Consider the following 21,817-nt stretch of genomic DNA (forward strand, 5'->3'; position numbering starts at 1 on the left):
GCTAATGATTTGAAAAAAAAATTAATCGGGCGCATGCATGCAGAAGCCTGAGGCATTCATGGCTGCCTTGTGAGCAATCACTACTCAGTGAGACAGCAACACACAGTTGTTCGTCGGGCAGTGATGCGGTCATGACCGCTATTATTGTAGTAAAAGGTGAAGCCCTCCCCCAGAGCCCCCATCGATCGGATCCACGGTCATTATGAGGGAGATAAATCGTAGCACCCGAGCTAGTATGGGACGGACCAGGTGGGATACAGGAATAGAGGATTTATTCCCCCGCTGTCACTGAGTTTCGACTCGGCGGCCTCATTGCAGCAACTCTCGTCCCATACCATCTCGGATGACCCACGGGGTCGTTCATGACCGCTACCATGCCTAGCAACAACGTGGTCGCACTCGAATCGACCGCACACCAAGCAGCGCCTCGTTGCCTGGCGAAGCAATGGCCGCTTCGTATGAGACCGCTCGTGAACCTGCCACACCAGAAGAGGCTGCTCGTTGCCTAGCAAGGCAACGGCTGCCTCATGAGCTGCCGACGCTTGTTCCTTCGCTGCCATCTTTCAAGCGGCTGACGCTCTGTGCCTCCTCGTCGGTGAGGGAATATTTTCTTTTTTGCTGAAGAAGAAATAAATTGTTGAAGTTACCTTTCCGCAAAGAAATCCTTGATTGCTGCAGAGAGAAAGGAGATGACGCTGCGATCTGGAGAGGAAGGAAGCAACGCTGTAGTGTAGGGAGGAAGAAGACGGCGTGCAGAGAAGGAGACGGTGTATTAATGATTTAGGGTAAAAAAATCAACTCTTATAAAATTAATATGCTTATTAATTTATAAGTATAATGACATTTATAAAATTTGTCACTATAAAAGGTCTGATTAGATATTTTATTTTTAAAGTTAATCCGTTTTAATAAGTGTCATTAAAATATATTTATAATTACATTTTTAAATAAATGTCATTAAGAAAATGTCACAATAGGACTTTTTTCTTATAATTACATTTTTCGCGTAATCAAAGAATGTTGAGTTTCTAGATTGACCGTCGTGTGTATTTCTTGATTTATTTTAATTATCTTAGTGGTCGATAGAAAATTTTCGTAGGATCAGACCGATTATCCTAAGAATACTCAATGAGATCTTAAGACCTCTGTAAATATGGTAAATCATGATACCTAGGAGAGGAACTTATTCTTTAAGAAAATAAGCTCAATTTTTTTTATGCAATTTGATTACTCCGCGTATCAACCCAGTTACACAAATAAGTAAATAATTTGGATAACAAAAATGAGATATGGTTGATGATTAATAAAAAGAAATTGATGCCCTATAGCGATTAAAAAAAATGAACTTTTAATTTCTAAAAACACAAAAAAAAGTAACTCTAAAGTGCGAGATGCTGACCGTGTTGGATCCAGTGGCCGCCCTTCTTTTTTTGGACCAGACCATGCCCATTCCGAACGAACCAGTGACGTGTCCCTTCAAAGTTCAAACCCCGCAGAAATACAAATCTTTTCATGAGGTAAATATATTTTGATGCTTTTTATGCCCCCGGCATTTAAAACAGGGTATAAGAAAAAAAATAAATATTTTGGTAAAAGAAATATTTTTATATTAAGACAACATTTTCCGTTGCGATTTTTGTTTGGATTAATTAATCTTTTAATTAATTAGTTAATCGAAGTTTCTCTATCGTGTTGTGCGGTACGACATTCGTGCTCCCGTTCCTTCTCCTCCCGAGATCTGTCCGCGTGCTGCGTTGGTCGGTCGGTTGGAGAGCTCAGATGGGATGCTCGGCGTCGAGGGTGGAGAACGAGGACTGCGTGCGGCGCTGCAAGGAGCGGCGGCGCCTGATGAAGGAGATCGTCCACTCGCGCCACCACCTCGCCTCCGCGCACTCCGACTACCTCCGCTCGCTCCGCGTCACCGGCTCCGCCCTCACGCGTTTCTCCCGAGGGGAGCCCCTGGCCGTCTCCGAGCACTCCCCGCCCATACTCCTCCGGGCCTCTTCCCCGTCACCCGCCTCCCTTCCCCCGCCCACCCCGCTCCCCCCTCCGACTCACTCTGCTCTTCCGCAGGTGCCGCATCTCCGGCGCCGCCAGATAAAAAGTCACTCTTCGCCGTCCCATTCTCCCACTGTCGCCGCTTCTTCTGCCAACCCATCCGTTGGTGGCCACCCCCAGTTCCCGCCGGTGAACTGGGCGTACGCCACTACCCCGTCCCAGTCCTCCTCCGCCTGGGATTGGGAGAACTTCTACCCTCCTTCGCCCCCGGACTCCGAGTTCTACGAACGTAGACAGGCCGAACTCGAGGAGAAGAGTCGCATGCAACACCATCTACCCTTGGAGGAAGAAGTTGACGAATCTGACGAGGAGCGAGATGCGGGAGAAGAAGAAGGATACGGAGAAATAAAAGAAGAGGACCGCTGTCGTGATTGGGGTGAACATTACCGGAGCACCACCATCTCCTCCACCAGATCCGACAGCGAGCCTGAGCTAGAGGACGACGGAGACAACGAGAGGAATACCTTTTCGCGATCCGAGAACATGCCCGCTGGATCTGAGTACAGCGGATTCGCCCCTGGTCAGGCGCCGCCGTCGGAGATCGCCTCATCTGCGGCAGCAGAGGTGAAGTCTCGGCTGCGGCCGAGCTTGGTAGTGGAATCGTCGTTGGCCAGGTGGCATGGAGGCGGGCGGGAGGAGTCATCATCCACCTCCGCTGCTGCTGAGTTGACATTGGCTGTGCGCCACCACAATCTGGCGGAAATTGCAACGGCCCTCGAGGAGTACTTCGTCAAGGCCGCCGACGCTGGCAACGCCATCTCAGATCTCCTTGAGATTGGCCGTGCCCAGTTCGACGGTAGCTTCCAGCAGCTGAAGAGTAAGTAGAAGAACTAGCGCGGCCATTCCTCATGCTTCTTTCAACTACGAAACTTTATGTCACATTACGGCTTCAATTGATTGTTTATCCTGATCATATTCATCTTTTAGAGACGGTGTACCACTCGAACAGTGTACTGAGTACATTATCCTCGAGCTGGACGTCCAAGCCACCCTTAGCAATTCGTTACAGCCTCGATGCGTCTGCGTTGGAGGAGTCTGACCGAAGGAAGAGCCATGGATCAACTTTGGAGCGGCTTTTGGCTTGGGAGACGAAGCTCTATAAGGAAGTGAAGGTATCATCCATCATTTTAGCAATATGAGATAAAAAAATTTACCTTGCTTTTTCTGATTTTGTATACATTGTCATACATGACGAACTTCTATGAATATTGATAAATGGAAAATTAAAGAAATTAGGGACTCCTAGATTATTACTCAAGATAAAGATGCTGATATGCTTGAAACAGCACAAAATTTATGGAGATATGAATGTTAGAACACCTACTGTTGTATGCCAATAAGATTGTGAGCAATATCTGTGTAGATTATATCAAAGTTTAGCTTTGAATAGTTTTAGAGGTTTTTGTAATTAGGGATTCATTGTCTGTCATGATTCAAATGCACTTGCATGCCTTTTATTTTGATGTTCTAATTTGGTGTCAATATCTCTTGTTATTACTCTTTGCCAGTTGCTCCTTATTTTGGTCATTTGCTAATTTCTTTTTGTTTAGTAGTAATTGTGCTACTTGGTTCAATAATTTACTGATGCCAAGTTTTATTTGCCTCAAGATCAACTACCCTGACTTCGAAGCTCTCACTGCTTAAGCCTTTAGTAGGTCATGCATACATTTAATTTTCTAATGTAGGTGAATGGGTAGATAGTTCTATTACTTTTTATAGTTCTAGTTCTGTGGCAGGCTAAAGACTATACAATTACCTTAAAAGAGGGAACAGACAGAGATAGAGAAGTATTAGCCTTTTGTTCCTGATTGACTATGATAATAAGATATTGCCAATTACAACTAAGTTTCTTCAAGAATAAGGATTCAGGCTTTATCCTGTATCTTGGTGGCTGGATTCAAGCTACTGGGAAACTAAGTTGGAATACCTTAGGGTTTTTTGTCAATTATTTGCACGTCCAAACTCATTACGGGGTTTCATATGTCAGGCATTTTAGCAGCTTCCATTCTGATATATATTGTGTCACAAGATTCGTTGAGTATCTGCAAGTTCCCCTAGAGTTTATGATTATTTTTATTTAGTCTATTGCATTACTTGTACACATCTGAGGTTAATATTTTGGTTTCAACTGTATTAGGAAGTGATCATATAATATCTCCTACATTGGTGTAGAAGTTTCAAATATAACAGCACTGGTCCGCAATAGGATTTCTTATTTCTAAGGTCCTATCTGCAGCTTTGTTGATGCTGCAGGCCAGTCAACATCTGGTTATGGCAAATTTTTACATGGTGTCATGAATGGATTTCATCCCAAGAATGATTATCTAAGATTTATTATTATTATTATTTTCAGTAAGATGTTATGGTACTGATGGATGTGCCTTTTATGTTTTCTACAGGCTAGAGAAGGTGTGAAGATTGAGCATGAGAAGAAACTTTCAACACTGCAAAGCCTGGAATATGGAGGAAAGGCAGATGCTAGACTGGACAAGACCAAAGCTTCAATCAAGAAGTTACAGTCATTAATTTTAGTGACATCTGAAGCTGTCACTACCACATCAACTGCAATAGCTAAAGTCCGTGATGAAGAACTTGCTCCACAATTTGTCCAGATCTGTTATGCGTAAGACTCTCTTTCCGATTCAATAATTTCCTTGACAGAGTCTTTATGCTTACCTAAAACACAGGTTTATCTGCATTTAAATGATTTCCAACATTTTTAGGCTTTTGAACATGTGGAGGAAAATGAACCAATGTCATGAAACGCAGAACCATATTGTGCAACAAGTTCGAGGTCTGGTGAATAGTGCTTCTAATGCTGGATTGACATCCGACTTGCATAGGCTCACAACTCGTGACCTTGAGGCTGCAGTCTCAGCATGGCATTCAAGCTTCAACCGGCTTGTGAAATATCATCGTGGCTATGTCCGCACCCTGTATAGTTGGCTTATGCTTACACTTCTTCAAGTCAGCAGTGACAACCCCCAGAAAGATCATTATTCACCTATTGCAATTCAGCTCACAGCCATCTGTGATGAATGGAAGCAAGCCCTAGAAAGGTTACCTGATACTGTGCTCTCCGAGGCTGTCAAGAGTTTCATGAATGTCGTCCATGTCATCTACACAAAGCAGGAAGAAGAGCTGAAGATTAAGAAACGGGCTGAAACATACTCAAAAGAGCTTGAGAAGAAGTCCACAGCACTGAGAAGTATTGAGAAAAAATACTACCAGTCATACTCGATGGTTGGTCTTGCACTTCCCGGTGGGGGGCATGACAACTATGGACAAGCATTTGATACGCATGACCCATTGACTGAGAAGAAGTCAGAGATTGCAGCATGTCGAAGAAAGGTCGAAGAGGAGCTCACAAGGCATGCAAAGGCAGTTGAGGTCACAAGATCATTGACGCTTAACAGTATACAGACCGGCCTGCCGGGTGTGTTTCAGGCATTGGCAGGGTTCTCCGGAATGGCTGTTGAAGCTATGGAAGGTGTTTGCCGTCGAGCGGGATCTGTCTGATAAAACTCCCTTTGTACCCTTTTTTGTCTATTTTACTATTTATGTTGATCGAGAAGATATAGTTACAAATAGGAAGAAAAATATTTCTCCATCTTTTTCAGTTAGGTTAAATTAGTTGCTATTGTAGATATATTTTTTTACCCATTTCTAGAATGTAGGAGGGGATGAATGATACCTCCAGTTGAACTGCTTGGTTGTGCTTTAATAAAGCTCACTCTCACATGCTTTAATAAATTTCTTTGCAATATGTTACTAGCAGGTGGATGGTTAAGGCCTTGATCTCAGAAACATAAACTGTGAAGAATCCAGAGGCCAAAACTGAGTAAGATTTCTTTCTCCCTTTATCATTTCTGTTATTGATTGATCTGATGATATGAGGACAGGCACAATGGACATCACAGAATTTTATTAGAGATTTTTTTATCTGATAATGTCAAGTTTGGCATGTGCAGGAACATCAGTATTCCAAAGAACAGCTCAAACCTCCTCCATGTCCAAATGATTCCCTCACGTACCCTTTTCTCAAAGGTCAGTGAGACGTTCTGTTCATGCATTGAGTGAACCAAATGATTTCTTTAATTTTTAAAAAGCTTCTTTTACCTTTGAAAGTACGAAGTGCCTGCTATTTTTTTTTTTTAATTTTAGTTTCATGCTTAAAAGAACTCTTATTTGCAGCAAGATTAGGCTTCGTGTCATGTATCAAACTGACTTTACTTGCTCTAGGCATCATTTGTAGTCACACGAACTGTTTATCTGAAAATAAAGGAATCTATCATCAGTAGAGAATAGAGATAGCACATTGTGTGTGTGGGCCTGGGAACACCGTAATGACTCTGCATTGTCTTGGCCTCTTCTTGAGCATTAATTATGAGATTTGTGCATGTTGTATATCGCTGAGACATGAGTTCTGTGTAGGACTGTAAATGAATCAAGTATTTATGAACAAGTTTGGTGTTCGATTTGGTAAGAGCTTCTTTATGTTCATCAATATATATAAGATTAATTAAATAAACAAGCTTGAACAGTTTGTTAAGCTAAACAAACAAGTTTGCACATATATGTGTTCAGCTTGTTAATGTTCGTGAGCAATATTCATGAACAACGTTTGTAAATAATGTTAATGAACAACGTTCGTAAACAATGTGCACAAATCATATTCATTATTAAAATTCTTTTCAATGTGCTAAATAAATAATAAAATAAATAAATTTAAATTATCAAGTTCAATAACCAATCAAATAGCTAAAAGTTTCAAACAATCAAACAAGCTTGAATTGAAAGCTCGATAACATTTAAACGAATCAAGCTCGAACCAAGTTCAAACTAAGCTTGAATTGAGAACTCGATATCATAGTTTGAACAATCATTTTAAAAATTTGGTTTATTTTAAGCTCGACTTAGGTCGACTCAATTACCTTATTAAATAAGTTTAAATACCTTAAAACTCGGTTAATTCAGCTCCGCTTGTTTAGAGTCCTAGATATGTGTTTTATTCCCAGCAACAAGCATCATAATTATTGAGTTGAGGAGAGCAATCGATAACCATCAACATGGTAGTAGAAGAATCCAGGGTTTAAGCCCACACGGGGCATGGTGCCACTTAACGGGGATTCTTAGTGTGTCATGGTTTAATCCTCTACTGAAATATGTTTGACTTTAAATATAGGTGAAAACTTAAACTTGGCGGCAACCATGGGCCGAAGTACTCATGCATGGAAAAGTTCACGACTTTATTTTCATAAGAAGACTTCTGAGAATTCAGCGTTGGATAGCCGTATCAGGACGGCGAAGACCGAGACTTGGCTGTTGATGATTTAATGTTGTGCTTTTATGATTTATCCTTAAGGACCGATAAAAAATTACTATAGGGCCAAATCGATTGCTTTAATTGGATCTTAAAAATTGAACATCTAAGTTTAAAAAAAAAACTCTAAATATCAGACAAAGTCTGAATTATTAAAAAAAAAAAGCATCTGTGTGGTACAGCTGTAGACCTTATCACCATCGTGTAAAATGATGCTAGCTGCAATAGGCACTGCTTTAAGGGGCCCCAAAATTTTGTTTGGTTCATTGATTATGCTTTTAGAAAATTGCCCTAAAAAATTTCAGTTTTTGTGCAGAAACTGAAAGTGTTATATATATATATATACTATAAGAAATTTTAGCCTGCGGTGCCTTATGTGCGATTTTACTGTGGTACTTACCACGTCAGCGAGAAAACACAAAAAACTGCTCTCCTCTGATCAGCCTGGACCGATCAGGCTCCAACCTGATCGGTCTGGGAGTCTCCTGATCGGTATGTGGACCGATCAGGCCCTAGGCTGATCGGTCCCCAGACCGATCAACCAACTCTCTGTGAGAGTTGGCTTGTGCTCCTGATCGGCCTGGACCGATCAAGCTCCAACCTGATCGGTCTGGGAGTCTCTTGATCGGTCTGTGGACCGATCAGGCCCTAGGCTGATCGGTCCCCAGACCGATCAGGAGCACAAGCCAACTCTCACAGAGAATTGGTTGATTGGTCTGAGGACCGATCAGCCTAGGGCCTGATCGGTCTGTGCCTGATCGGTCCACAGACCGATCAGAAGACTCCCAGACCGATCAGGTTGGAGCCTGATCGATCCAGGCCGATCAGAGGAGAGCAGTTTTTTATGTTTTCTCGCTGATGTGGCAAATACCGTAACAAAACCGCATATAAGGCACCGCAGGCTAAAATTTCTCTCTCTCTATATATATATATATATATATATATATATATATATATATCCAACAAGGTTAAAATTGTTCTATATTACTATAGGAATAAGCTGGTGATATTAGAGAGAGATCCGTACCTGAAATTTGTATATTTATGTAAAATCTATACATTTATGTAGTCCATTGAAATTTAATTTAAATCTCAAATTGTACTATTCCAAAAAAATTATATAAGAAATTTTAGATAACTACAAGACTCTTCTTTTTTTTTTTACACAATCCTGTAAAAAGATTTTTAACATATTTCAGAAATAAGGCAAATACAGAAACAATGAAATAACGAGACAAATGAGAGAAGTGCAAATATAAATATTCAAATGCCATGATGAATGAACTTTCAATAACGTATAAAGTCACGGAGGAATTATTACGACACATTTCTTTGGCTACAATAGAAGTGATGGACGATGAGCGTGTTGCAATCCCTTTTTTCTCCTTTCCAGAAGCCAAAAAAAACATACATAAAAAAGAAACGCCTTGAACCCAAAGGCCTGAAGGAACAATCACTACTCAAAATCTTTTAAAGCTTTTATCACTATCTGGAGCACATCTTACTAAAGGAAAATCTGAGGAAGGAATAGTTAATCTGCCGCCATGAAAGGATCGTCCTCTCCGTGATCAGCCACTATTGGTTCTAGTGTGGATGGATCTTCATCAACGGGGGAAAAATGGGTCGGAAATGGTAGCGTAGATATGACCGGCTTCTTGTATACAGCATCTTTGATGAAGACGAAGTTTCCTTCAGCACCAGGAACCTGCATTTTCCGATATGCTAAGAATAAGATTATACTTGGATGCGATGGAAACAGAGTAGATAATCCGATATGCTTAAGCTATCGGATTGAAAAGTAATAGGCTCACCTGGCCTCTCACCCACATCAAGTTTCTGGCTGGGTCTATTTTGTATACCCACACATTCTTCATAGTACATTGCTTTCCACCCATTCGTCCAGGCATTTTCTTCCCTTTAAAAACCTATTTAGTTAACAATACATCAGCCATTGATACACATCTGAAATAATTGATTTGAGGATTTATTCCTCATTTTTTTTCGTACAGTTTGAACAGTAAGTCAAAAGTAATTAGGCATAGCTCCAAGAGATGTCGCAAATAGACACAAACAGATTGACATGAAGTATGAATCTACTAAAGTAAAAGTTGTAAGCAGTAGGAGATCACTGTAGTTAAATGTAATAGAAATTAAGTTAATTAATTAATATCATTAGTGAAATTTTCATAGAGCTCGTAAAGGGATTATATATATTAACCAACTCGGCTTTACTGGGAAAACCGCAGCTTGATGATGCTAATGATTTTCTTGCAATTTATGCAAGCAAATTCAGGGAGTTCAGACTTGTTAGGACCGAGGGAATTGTAAAAGGCAAGGATCTATTCTTCTGTTTGGGAGACTGGATTTAAGTAAGGTATGATGTCCCTCTGTTCCCATGATTCTCTCTTGTTCTCATTCAAACAAAACCTTTATTCAAGAAAAGAAGCGAGTATAGTGACAAACCAAAAAATTTACTAATCCAGTCTTTATATCAGAATGATGCTTCTTTGCAACATGAGTTAATTAATTCAGTGTTTTCAGAACCAGATCATACCAGCCGGACCAACAGGTAACCTGTGTCTGAAAGCCAAACCAGTCAGGTTCGTTTAAGGATAACTTTTGATTGAACTGGATCTTGGTCTGGTTCAGCCGCAAAAACCAGGAAAATCCAGTTTGCAAAAGAAAACATCTTGAGATCATTCGAATGGTACTTTGTAAGTCCCGTCTAGCATAAATTTGCGTAATTCAAGAAGCAAGGTTTTACTCATCTAGAATTCCTTCAAATCAGAATTTGTAGTGTGTACATTAGTGTCAATGCGATTCAAGCCTCATAGTAGGGTATTAAGATTCTATACTACTAGACGTTCAGACAGCATTACATAATCCAATTTAAGAAATCAGAATCCATCCTAGAAAAAAAATTTACTCAAACATAGTATTATAGAAGAGCCACGCCCTTTCAATGCATTTAAAGTTGTTTCTACTTTTAATGTCGGCATCCAATGAATGAGAAAAATATTGTTCCTTATGAACTTCAAAGTTCAGAATGTTTGATTCCAAAGAGACAAAGGTATAGAATTCAGAACATCAGGAACACCGAGTGGCAGCAACATTCAACAGGTAAAACGTATAGAAAAGAACACAATGTGAATTAAATGAACTAATGGTTTGCTTTCACAGGTTGTGTTGCCCAATTACGAAGATAAATGAACTCACATTTAATATAACAATAGAAAAGAAGCACTTTGGATCCCAGAAACACATACCTTTCCTGGTGCATCCCTCTGGCCAGTTGACCCTAAGCTTCTATGAGACAACGATGCACCATGGGATGCAGGCATACCGGAGAAACCCCACCTTTTCATTCCACCCTATTAGCAATAGAAATAAACTATGATTTAGCACAAAAGAGCCTTTGGAATGTTACCCAAACTAGCTATTAGCATAATTCATAGCCATGAAAGAAAGGCCTTTGTCTACGAAAAAAACTTGAAAGATGATGATTTTGAATTCCAACAACAAAATTTAGCAGCTGCTAGTGTAGCACTATTTTCCTCATATTATCTAAGAGTTCATGCCACAGAAACTTTTTGCCAATTGTGCCACATTTATCCACACCCATGCTTTATTATAAGAGACGGTATAGAGATTGAAGAGAGAACCAACAAAATAAATAAAACTAGAGAAACACTAAAACTAGAGAAACTTGAGACATTTGGCTAATATTCTTACTAAGGTGCATGATCATGATCTCAACATTTATATATATTTGTCTTACATAAACCATTTGCAAAGGCATATTCTGCAAACAGGACCAAATTCTATAACTTGATATTGTTTAGCATACATCATATCATGAACAATATTATAAATCTCTAACATGGTCTAAATGAAGTTAACCTCAATCAATTAATGGACAAATTGTGATGAAATAAAGAACAGATGGCTTGGAAAATGAGAATAGAAAATCAGAAGAGATCAGCTAATGAAACCATAGTTGTAAGCATCAGAGTAAAAGATATTGCAACTTCTTTATTGTTCCAAAACATAAGAAAAAAATGCAAAACGATAAGGAAAACTTCAACAAGACTAGTGAGTACACTTTATCCAGACATCACATCTAGTTTTGTGAATTTTTAATAGATTTGCATACGCATAAAATACAACACAACTGAAAAGGTATAAAAAAGGGCAGCCCAGTGCATGAAATTCCGCCATACAGGTCCCGGGGAAGGATCTATTGTACGCAGTCTTATCTTGCTTTTTTGCAAGAGGTTGATTCCAGGATTCAAACCCATGACCTTGGTTACAAAGCAACAACTTTACCGTTGCGCCAAGGCTCCTCTTCAACAAACTGAAAAAGTATAGCATAAAGAAATCATAAAACTGTCACATTTGGTATTTTCTGACTCTTTTGTCTAAGACATGATAATTGTTTTAGCAAATTCTTGGAATTCTGTTATTTTCCTCCACAAACTTTATCAACAAGCAAACACCAAATAGGAAGGAATTGCCCTATTTTGATCTTTCTACTGTTTCTATTCCTAAACTTTCTATCCAAGAGAGCACTAAATTTTAAACATCTTCCCTATCGTCTCTTTTTTTCTTCCTTATCACTGTTCTCTCCAACTGCACAGAGCCTTACACCATGAAAAAAGAAAGAAAGTGACAAATTTTTTTTCCAAAGTGTACTTTCCATCTGTGTCCTTTGGCAGAAAAACTAGAGGGAAGAAAAGGCTGGAATTGTTTTCTTCAGTTTTTCTCTATATTGCTTTTGCTTGATTTGGATAGAAATTCCCTGAGACATGCAACAAAGCTCAAATCCAAGTCAAAAATCTATAAAAACTTTTCAAAACTATTTCGATTTATATTTTTCAAAATCCATTCTTTGGATAAAATGAGTTGTTCACAAACCATGAGTATGTGAATATATCCAAAATGCATGTTTCCAGGAGGAATCAAATCATACACAAAGTTTCAAGAGAATTAGTCATTTAAGTTGATTTAAAAATTACAACTTGTAAAGCAGATTCTGAAATCAGTTGCTGATCAGTTTGGCTGGAAAGAAATTCAAGAACAGCAAGATGGACTTGGAAAAAAGAGCTGCATTTTTTGGTTAAATAATGAACACAGAAGGCACTTTTTCAATAAATTCAGAATGAGAAGTCCATGTCTTTAAAGTGGAGCCAACTATTCTCACAAAGATGGAAACTAATTGTAGAGTACCATTAGATTAACATCAATTATTAAAATCCTTAATAACAACACAAAGCAAACTATTATATGATGTACCTCCTAAAACAACTATCAAGAAACTAAACCTGATTCATTGGAAGTATAAGTTAAGAAATAACCAAAAAACAAAATCCAACTTTATAGCAAATTGCTCTAACCAAATAGACTACTACCAAGATCTTTTATCCTTTTGTAGAAGTGTTTGCAAAGGCAATCCTCAATATATCAAGATAATTGAATGAAAAAAGGTCTTGCATCAAATTGAATGAATTCATGCATCAATTACCTGAAAGCCTTTACCCCTCGTAATGCCAACCACGTCAACATATTGTCCAGGAACAAAATGACGGACTGAAATTTGTGTACCAACGGGAAGAAGTGCATCCTCCGTAACCCGAAATTCTTTCAGTTTCCTCTTCATAGGAACATTTTGAGCTCTGAAGTGTCCCACTTCGGCCTTAGTCAAATGCTTCTCCTTCTTCTGTCCAGCTCCAATCTAGCTATCATTAAAAAAATTAAGTTCAATAGTCATTTTTAGAACAAGAATAATGATCATGAAATAATCAAAGGAATTAGTCAGTTGAAACCTTCCAGTTCCGCCACCAGAGTTTATAGACAGATTAATCGATCACACAATAAATGGCAATTACATATTGTTTTAACCCACCTGAAGAGCAAAAAATCCCTCCTTCTCGACGGTCTTAACCTGGGAAACGATGTTATCGTCCACCCAAAGAACCGTGATCGGAACCCTAGCTCCCCACTTGTCCCATAGAGCTGTCATACCGCATTTGAGTGCGATGACGCCGGTCCTTCTCGAGTCGGGAGTCATCACACCGGCCTTCGCCTCGATGATCCGAGGCACGGCATCAATCTCACCATCTACGACGAGGGGGAGATCACTGAAGCTCCGGTGGCGCTGCGCCTCGATCCTAAAGCTGGAGCAGAGAGTGCGGATGCGGGCGAAGAGGCCTCTAGGGGAGGCGGACATTGAAGCGGCAGCGGATGAGGTATATTAGTGAAAGAGGAAAACGCAGCCGCTGGAGGAGCGACAGAAGAGCATCACGACGGCGGCGACGAGGGCGGTGCTGAAACGCGACGGGCGAGTGAATATTTGTGCCGGTGCGAAGAGGGCGTAGGGTTTAACCTGCCACCTGTTAACTTTTAGACCAAAATGCCCACCCCTCGCAGTCAAATTTACCAAATTGTACTACCGTCAGCGCTTAAGCTAGGCCCCGTCCGTCCCGGTCTAAGAACAGTCTGAGTAATCCGGTCCGGTCCGGTCCGGTCTTAGGCCCTTCAAAGGTTTCTTCCCTTCTCTCTCAACCATCTTCTCGTGCAGTTCGTCGTGTTCTCATGGAGGAGCGCCACTTTTCCAGCCGGATGGAAGCCTAGCATACTGGGTGATGCGGTGATGATGAGAGGTATAATTCTATCGTCATGATGGAGGTCAAAGTTAAGACGATTAACATATATAGGATATCGGTCGATCGGACGAAGCATGTCCCGATTGGGGAGAAGGATCTGATCCACTATCGTCCTCGACACGGGGAGTATTCAAACAACCGATGTTCAAGGGAGAACGACGCGCAGAAGTCAAGCAGAGTGGTTCGGCCTCTCGGTCGCTCGGCCTAGTAGCAGACTCGACATCAGCCGAGCACGCGGACAGTGGAATTCCGATCGAGCGGCTATCCCGCTCGACCCAGCAACATAACATGCAAACAGTGAAATTCCGACCGAACACCTATCCCACTTGGCCGAGCAATAGAACATGCAGACAGTGAAATTATGACTGAGCGACTATCTCGCTTGACCCGACATTAGACAGTACGTGGACGGCGAAATTTCGATCGAGCGGCTATTCTGCTCGGCCATGCAACAGACACAGCAGACTATCTTTCGACATCTTTTTGGGAGCTAGTGTTGCTGACAGACGGACAGATGATCGTACGGTGAAAACTTTCACTGTCACTTTAGAGATATGCTCGGCCCGTTAAAATACTGTGTCAGAGACATTTTATTGACAAGTCTTTTCAGGAAAAGTTTTGAGACGTGTGTTTACCTTGGGAAGCGTGTGCACGTACTACCGGAGCTCTATATAAAAGGGAGTCCAAGCATCGGCGGAGATATGCGATATTCACTGTTTGCGCTACAATTTTCTTGTTGCTCCGCTTACTGCTTATTCTTCTTCGCCAGAGACAGACTTGAGCGTCAGAGGGTCATCGTCGGAGACCTCTTTCTTGGTTCGGTAATGACGCCACTTGTATTGTAAGTCGGAGCGAAGTCTACAGGAGATCAGCGGGAATGTCACATCTCTAGTATTGGACAAGATTAGGGGTTTGCCACCATTTCGTCGGATCGGTAAGATCCTTCTCGATATTGGCCTCCCCCAAATAGATCTGCGTTAATACTTTATGAAATCTTGCTTCTTCTTTTCTGCATTTGTAGAGGGTTTGCAAATCTAGGGATGCATGCAAGTATTTTTCACCCGAAGCAGAATTTTCCCAACCCTGCACCTTATGGGACTGGTTAGTTGGTTGGTATTCAATTGCAAATATCTTCTTCCTCCTGATTGCTCTACCCGAATGTTTAAATCTCGATAAGAACTTTGCCCGAATAAACATGTAACCTAAAATAAAAACTGCAGTGGAATTCATACAATTAACCGCTAGACTGGGTTAGGTTCTATCAATCTCAGCTGCATAGGATGCCAAACAATCTCTTGTTCTGAGGTTTGGCATAAGTTCTATCCTACACTCTAATTTTCCATATATTCCTTTCAAATCATTAAATTGTAATATCCCGAGGTTGTGTTGGTACAGCGGAGACCGACAAGAGGGGGGTGAATTGCCTGAAACTAAAAGTAACCCTCCTCAAAGCTTTTCAACTCTTAAAATAAAGCAACAATAATAAAACTAATAGAAGAAATAAAAGGAGACAACAATTAACCTGGTTACAACCAAGAGGATTGTTAATCCAGGGCAGTAAGAAATGCGCTGTAACACCCCACCCTCCTCACTACTAGTCTGCGAGGGCGGAGCGCTACTGGACTACTAATTTTACTAAACTATCCTTGTTCACATATTGATAGTAATTCCTAAAACTCTCGGAGAACTCAAAACATACAATTAACTAGCAGCGGAAGACTAAATGACTCATCTAATACATTCTTAATAAATGACAATCTTAATAAATTCTTATGCTAGGTCCCAAGGCTTCTATAGTCCAGGCATCACACATCCATCCGTACCTCCTTGTCGCCTTCCTTTACTATAACTTTTCCTTTCCTTTATCTGCAGTAAGAGGAAATGCAACTATAAGTAAAATTGCTTAGTAAGCGCTATCTAACTCACAAAACTTGAATATGCATGTGAATATACTGAAATCTAAAAGCTGAATGCTTAAAAGAAAAACTACTCATGCTCATCTACAAGCAAAAGAAACATACTGAAATGCTAAACGTGTAAAACAAATCTATACAATCATGCTAGCATAATCTTGCTAAATTTTAAACACTTTCTGAATCTTATTTCACTTGTTTAAAAACTTATACTTTAATACTTCAAAATAATAATCAACTTTCTTCTTGGGCTCAGGCGTAGTACCATCTTATGCGTGTTATCTAATAGGTTGGGGTAGCGAGCCACCAATCCTAAAAGAGCAGACCTCGGTCTACCAGGGCCAAGACCTAGGAATTAGACACCTGGATTTGTTTAACGACAACCTCGGAAGTCGGGTACTAGCCTCTTAAATAAAGTAAAATACTTGTTATCTTTTATTACTTCTAATATATAATGCCTCGGCATTTTCTTTAAGCACCTTGTGTTTCAAAATCCCTAAAGTCTTGACTTTGGGATCTACTTAAGGCCTTGGCCTTTCTCTTTCTTTTCTTTATCTTTCTTACACTTGTTAATACTTCTAATAAAAGAATGCTTCTTTAAAAACTAAAATGTTTAAACAAATTCTAACTTTGAAATGCATAAACAAAAATCTGCATACTATGTTAATCAAAATTTTGCATACTATTCTAATCAAGATTCTGCATTCTATGCTACACTATTTCTGCATACTATACAAACATAAATTCTGCACTATAATACTTAATTAAAATCTATACTATAGGCTTAATTAAAAATCTGCACTATAAGCGCTTAATTAAAATTTGCAATATAAGCTCTACATAAAAATCTGCACTATAAGTTTAATTAAAATCTGCACTATAGGTTTAATTAAAAATCTGCACTATAGACTTAATTAAAAATCTGCACTATAAGCGCTTAATTAAAATCTACAATATAAGCTCTACATAAAAATCTGCATTATAAGCTTAATTAAAATATGCACTATAGGCTTAATTAAAGATCTGCACTATAAGCGCTTAATTAAAATTTGTAATAAAAACTACTCTACATAAAAATCTACATTATAAGCTTAATTAAAATCTGCACTATAGGCTTAATTAAAGATCTGCACTATAAGCGCTTCTTATGCTTCGAATTCAAGAAGAACAAAGGTCCGAAACTACTCCTACTGCAGGTGAGAAGCACTTACCTTGCTTCTTGGACTCACAACCGAACAAAAAGGGCTTCTAGGACCTTGGCTGGCCGCCGGAGATGATGCCCTAACTCTCTTTCGTTTTCTGCCCGAGCTCCGCCATCGTACGCAGAAGAGAAGGAGAGAATGGTTTAAGTCACGGGAAAACAGAGCATCAACTTATCCCTTTTTATAACTTAATATTTCTGTTAACTCCTTAAATAAATTCGCTATCTTTTCTAAACAGACAAATCCAACATCAACTTATCCCTTTTATAATCCAATATTCTGTTAATTATCTTAAATAAATTCGCTACCTTTTCTAAACAGACAAATTCAACATCAACTTATCCCTTTTATAATCCAATATTCTGCTAACTATCTTAAATAAATTCACTACCTTTAATAAATAGACAAATCCGACATCAACTTATCCCTTTTATAATATTCTGTTAACTATCTTAAATAAATTCGCTACATTTTCTAAACAGACAAATCCAAGATCAACTTCTCCCTTTTATAATCCAATATTCTGTTAACTATCTTAAATAAATTCGCTACCTTTTCTAAATAGACAAATCCAATATCAACTTATCCCTTTTATAATATTCTGTTAATTATCTTAAATAAATTCGCTACCTTTTCTAAACAGACAAATCCAAGATCAACTTATCCCTTTTATAATCCAATATTCTGTTAACTATCTTAAATAAATTCGCTACCTTTTTTAAATAGAAAAATCCGTTTGCCCACCTGGTCAGCCGGGTTTTGACCGAGTCAAAGGTCGTGGGTTCAATTCTCGGCTTGGACATTTTTTTGTCGAAACTTCCTTCGTTTAGTAAAAATACCAAACGACCTCCAAAAATTACATAAAAATACTCTAAAAATTTCTAAAAATCCCTAAAATATTTCTATATCATTTTTAAATATTTTTAAATTACTTTTAGGACTCTAATTGAGAAAATTTAGGGTGTTACATGCGCAGTAAGAAAACTCCTTCTCTGAAGGCAGAGAAGCCTTTTACACTTCGAAGAGCACAGAACTATTGCTTAACTAGAGAGTACAAGAGTTGAATTTTGTTCGTATTCGTTGTTTTCTAAAGCTGCCCGAGACCCTCTTTATATAGGGGTTCTCGAGCTTATCAGATCATCTGATCCTTTGGGATCAGGTTTGACTCGAGAGGGATCGGTCGACCGATCCCTAGGTTCGGTCGACCGAACCTGCTGTACCTGTCCAGTTTTCCGTCCAGGTGCAGTCTCTTTGGATCGAGCTCAGGTTTGGTCGACTGATCCTTTTGTTCGGTCGACCGATCAGCCAACGGTCTCCAGCTGAGTTGGCCCGATCAAACTGCTCGACTTGGTCTCTGGATAAACTTGGGTTCGGTCGACCGATCAGAAGGTTCGGTCTACCGATCAGCTTCACCAACGGTCAGCTTCTGACGTGGCATTCGACGTGTCTGCTGCGGTTAGCTTCGGTTGAAGAAGGATTCAGTCGACCGATCAATAGGTTCGGTTGACCGAACCGTTGACAAGTCAACTCCCAGTTGACTTGCTCCGGTTCGGCTCCTTGGGTGATTGCGGTCATCCGGAATATGGCTCACCTGAACCCAGTTCCCGGCCTTCTCGAGCAGGCTTTCGTCCGGCTTCTCGTCCCTCGAACGCCGCGCACGTTCTTCTCGCTCCACCAGAGTACTCTTCCGCAGCTCTCTCGTCCTTCAGACGCACCGAGCCCGTCGGCTCCCTTCCCGTGTCGTCCTTCTCGCTAGCTGCGTCTTCCGCTCCTAAGTTCCTGCACACTCAGACACAGGGTTCAGACAAAACGCAGAACCTAACCAACTTGGTTGATCACATCAAAACTACCACGGGGTTCAACAATCTCCCCCTTTTTGATGTGCATCAACTCAAGTTCAAGTTAGAGTTAAAAATAGACAAACGTAATTTTAAGAAAATTACTAAACTAACAAGTATAGCATAAATTTTCAATAAATAAAATTGCAACACAGTTTAGAAAAAATATTAAAAATTTAAACTTTTAATTTTCCTAACTCCCCTAAACTTGTACTTTTCTCTCCCCCTTTGATCACAGCAAAAACGGGGAAGCAAGTTCTTACGATAGGGAAAAAAAATTTTAAGCATTTAAAAAAAATGAAGAACCATTATTTGATTAATTTTTCAAAGTATTATTCAAGTGTTATGAGAGTTTTTCTAATTTAAAACATATTTTCTAAGTTAAAAAAAATTCCAAAAATCTAAATAAATATAAAAAAAATATTTGTACTCTTTCAAAGCATTTTAATTCTACTTTTAATGCTTTTTTAAAAAGTTAATTAAACATTTTTGTTTCAATATTTCAGCTTCCAGGTCGTGGCAAGGCACTAGACTTTCTTGGTTATTGGAGCAACAACCACTTCCTTAGACAAAGCCTTCATAAAGAAAATGTTTAATTTCCTCTCTATAAAGCTTTTAATTTTAAGAGATTAGTTTAGCACAGATTTTGGAACTCAATAGAGATTCCTTCCTACTGAATTAATCAGGAATTTAGGTGGTACATAGTTTCTTGGTATTTTCCTAATTTGACCCTGATGATGTTTAACATACTAGTTTAATTTTCCATATAACCTTATTTTTTATTTTGGAAAAATATTTACTTTTAAACATGCATCAGATTTCAGTTCTTGAATTTCATTTTTTAACTTTGCGTTTTCTAATTTCAAATTTTCATTTCCCTTTTCAAATTTATCTAACTCTTTAGAAAGTGCTTTAATAAAACGAAAGGACTGAGTAGAGGTAAGATTGCGTACCTGACTTACCTGATTTGGAGAGGCTTCCCCTTCACTGCAACTTTCCTCTTCTTATGTTTCTCCCCCTTCATCGATGCTCATCTCTGAGCTTGACTCTTCTTCTGGTTGATGGTTAGCTAGTAGAGCTAATCCTGCGAATTCTTCGACTTCTGACTCGGAGGATGAAGAGTCGTCCCATGTTGCCTTCAGATTTCTGTGCTTGGGTTGAGCTGGCTTCTTGCTTCTTTCCTTATCTTTCTGTTTGCTCTTCAATTTTGGGTAATTATCCTTGATGTGCCCTTCTTCATTGCAATTGTAGCACCGGACTGTCCTTCCTTTTTGATGACGTTTACTTGACTGCGATTTAAACTTGTTAGATTTAAAAAAATTATTAAAACATCTTACCATTAACGCAACTTCGTTTTTGTCGATTATTGACGCTTTGGAGTCGGGATCGTCCTTTTTAGCTCGTAGGGCAAAGTTGAGGTTCGACTTCTCTACTGGTTTTTCTGCAAGTCGAGACTCGTGAAGTTCGAAAGTTGAAAACAAGTTTTCTAAACTACTAACCTCAAAGTCCTTAGAGATGTAGTAAGCATCTACTAAGGACGCTCATTCTGAAGTCCTCGGGAAGGCATTGAGCGCGTATCGAATGGAATGCCGGTTGGTTACTTCTTCTCCAAGGTTCGTTAGTTGCGTTATCAGCTTCTTGATTCTTGCTTGGAGTTGCGCTACCTTCTCGTCGTTGTTCATCTGGAGGTTTGTTAGTTGGGTCCGGAGGATGTCGCATCGCGCCAGCTTCGCTTCAGAGGTACCTTCGTGAAGCTCCAGAAATTTCTCCCAGAGATCTTTCGCTGAATTGTAGCTTCCGATCCGGCTTACCTCCTGAGGTGGCAGAACGCTGAGGAGGTGGAATTCAGCTTTTCCGTTGGCGACGAAATTGGCTTGCTCCTTCTTACTCCACGTGTTTTCTTCTTTGTCTTTAGGAGCTGCAAAATCATATTTCATAATAATTAAAATATCAAAATCTGTTTTAAAGAATACCTTCATTTTTCGCTATCATGTAGCGAAATCTCCGCCGAACTTCGGGGGATGAATGTTCGTGCCGGCCATTGTTCTGATCTTTATGCTTTAGATGGCGGTTAGTGCCTCTGAGGCTGTCAGGCTCTGATACTACTTGTTGGTGCAGCGGAGACCGGCAAGAGGGGGGTGAATTGTCTGAAACTAAAAGTAACCCTCCTCAAAGCTTTTCAACTTTTAAAATAAAGCAACAATAATAAAACTAATAGCAGAAATAAAAGGAGACAGCAATTAACCTGGTTACAACCAAGAGGGTTGTTAATCCAGGGCAGTAAAAAAGGCGCAGTAAGAAAACTCCTTCTCTGAAGGCGGAGAAGCCTTTTACACTTTGAAGAGCACAGAACTATTGCTTAACTAGAGAGTACAAGAGTTGAATTTCGTTCGTATTCGTTGTTTTCTAAAGCTACCCGAGACCCTCTTTATATAGGGGTTCTCGAGCTTATCAGATCACCTGATCCTTCGGGATCAGGTTTGACTCGAGAGGGATCGGTCGACCGATCCCCAGGTTCGGTCGACCGAACCTGTTGTACCTGTCCAGTTTTCCGTCCAGGTGCAGTCTCTGTGGATCGAGCTCAGGTTCGGTCGACTGATCCTTTTGTTCGGTCGACCGATCGGCCAAAGGTCTCCAGCTGAGTTGGCCCGATCAAACTGCTCGACTTGGTCTCTGGATAAACTTGGGTTCGGTCGACCGATCAGAAGGTTCGGTCGACCGATCAGCTTCACCAACGGTCAGCTTCTGACGTGGCATTCGACGTGTCTACTGCGGTTGACTTCGGTTGAAGAAGGGTTTGGTCGACCGATCAATAGGTTCG

The 21,817-nt window shown here is 39.9% G+C and overlaps 2 protein-coding genes across 2 annotated transcripts; one reads left to right on the forward strand and one right to left on the reverse strand.

The window, feature by feature from the left end:
• Nucleotides 1-1,665: 1,665 nt before the first annotated feature.
• On the forward strand, nt 1,666-5,668 carry LOC122010154 (protein ROLLING AND ERECT LEAF 2-like). The gene is made up of 4 exons (XM_042566587.1): nt 1,666-2,875; nt 2,986-3,170; nt 4,458-4,681; nt 4,782-5,668. The coding sequence occupies exons 1-4, from the start codon at nt 1,780-1,782 to the stop codon at nt 5,575-5,577; spliced, it is 2,301 nt and encodes a 766-aa protein (XP_042422521.1). The 5' UTR covers nt 1,666-1,779; the 3' UTR covers nt 5,578-5,668.
• Nucleotides 5,669-8,637: 2,969 nt separating this feature from the next.
• On the reverse strand, nt 8,638-13,736 carry LOC122010155 (50S ribosomal protein L3-2, mitochondrial-like). Its single transcript, XM_042566588.1, has 5 exons — nt 13,284-13,736; nt 12,903-13,112; nt 10,648-10,752; nt 9,193-9,306; nt 8,638-9,086 (listed from the first exon to the last, which is right to left on the reverse strand). Exons 1-5 carry the CDS (start codon nt 13,605-13,607, stop codon nt 8,913-8,915), a joined length of 927 nt encoding a protein of 308 aa, XP_042422522.1. The 5' UTR covers nt 13,608-13,736; the 3' UTR covers nt 8,638-8,912.
• Nucleotides 13,737-21,817: the final 8,081 nt, after the last annotated feature.

Source organism: Zingiber officinale, chromosome 8A (assembly GCF_018446385.1).
Source record: "Zingiber officinale cultivar Zhangliang chromosome 8A, Zo_v1.1, whole genome shotgun sequence".
Taxonomy (NCBI): domain Eukaryota; kingdom Viridiplantae; phylum Streptophyta; class Magnoliopsida; order Zingiberales; family Zingiberaceae; genus Zingiber; species Zingiber officinale.

Excerpts from the sequence above, each read along its gene's own strand:
- LOC122010155 (XM_042566588.1), bottom strand. The coding sequence starts at position 13,607 with ATGTCCGCCTCCCCTAGAGGCCTCTTCGCCCGCATCCGCACTCTCTGC. Across the intron at positions 9,307-10,647 it reads AGAGGGATGCACCAGGAAAG|GTTTTTAAAGGGAAGAAAAT; the intron begins GTATGTGTTTCT and ends TTAACTAAATAG. Across the intron at positions 9,087-9,192 it reads TGATGTGGGTGAGAGGCCAG|GTTCCTGGTGCTGAAGGAAA; the intron begins GTGAGCCTATTA and ends CGGAAAATGCAG.
- LOC122010154 (XM_042566587.1), top strand. The coding sequence starts at position 1,780 with ATGGGATGCTCGGCGTCGAGGGTGGAGAACGAGGACTGCGTGCGGCGC. Across the intron at positions 2,876-2,985 it reads TAGCTTCCAGCAGCTGAAGA|AGACGGTGTACCACTCGAAC; the intron begins GTAAGTAGAAGA and ends TTCATCTTTTAG. Across the intron at positions 3,171-4,457 it reads AGCTCTATAAGGAAGTGAAG|GCTAGAGAAGGTGTGAAGAT; the intron begins GTATCATCCATC and ends TGTTTTCTACAG.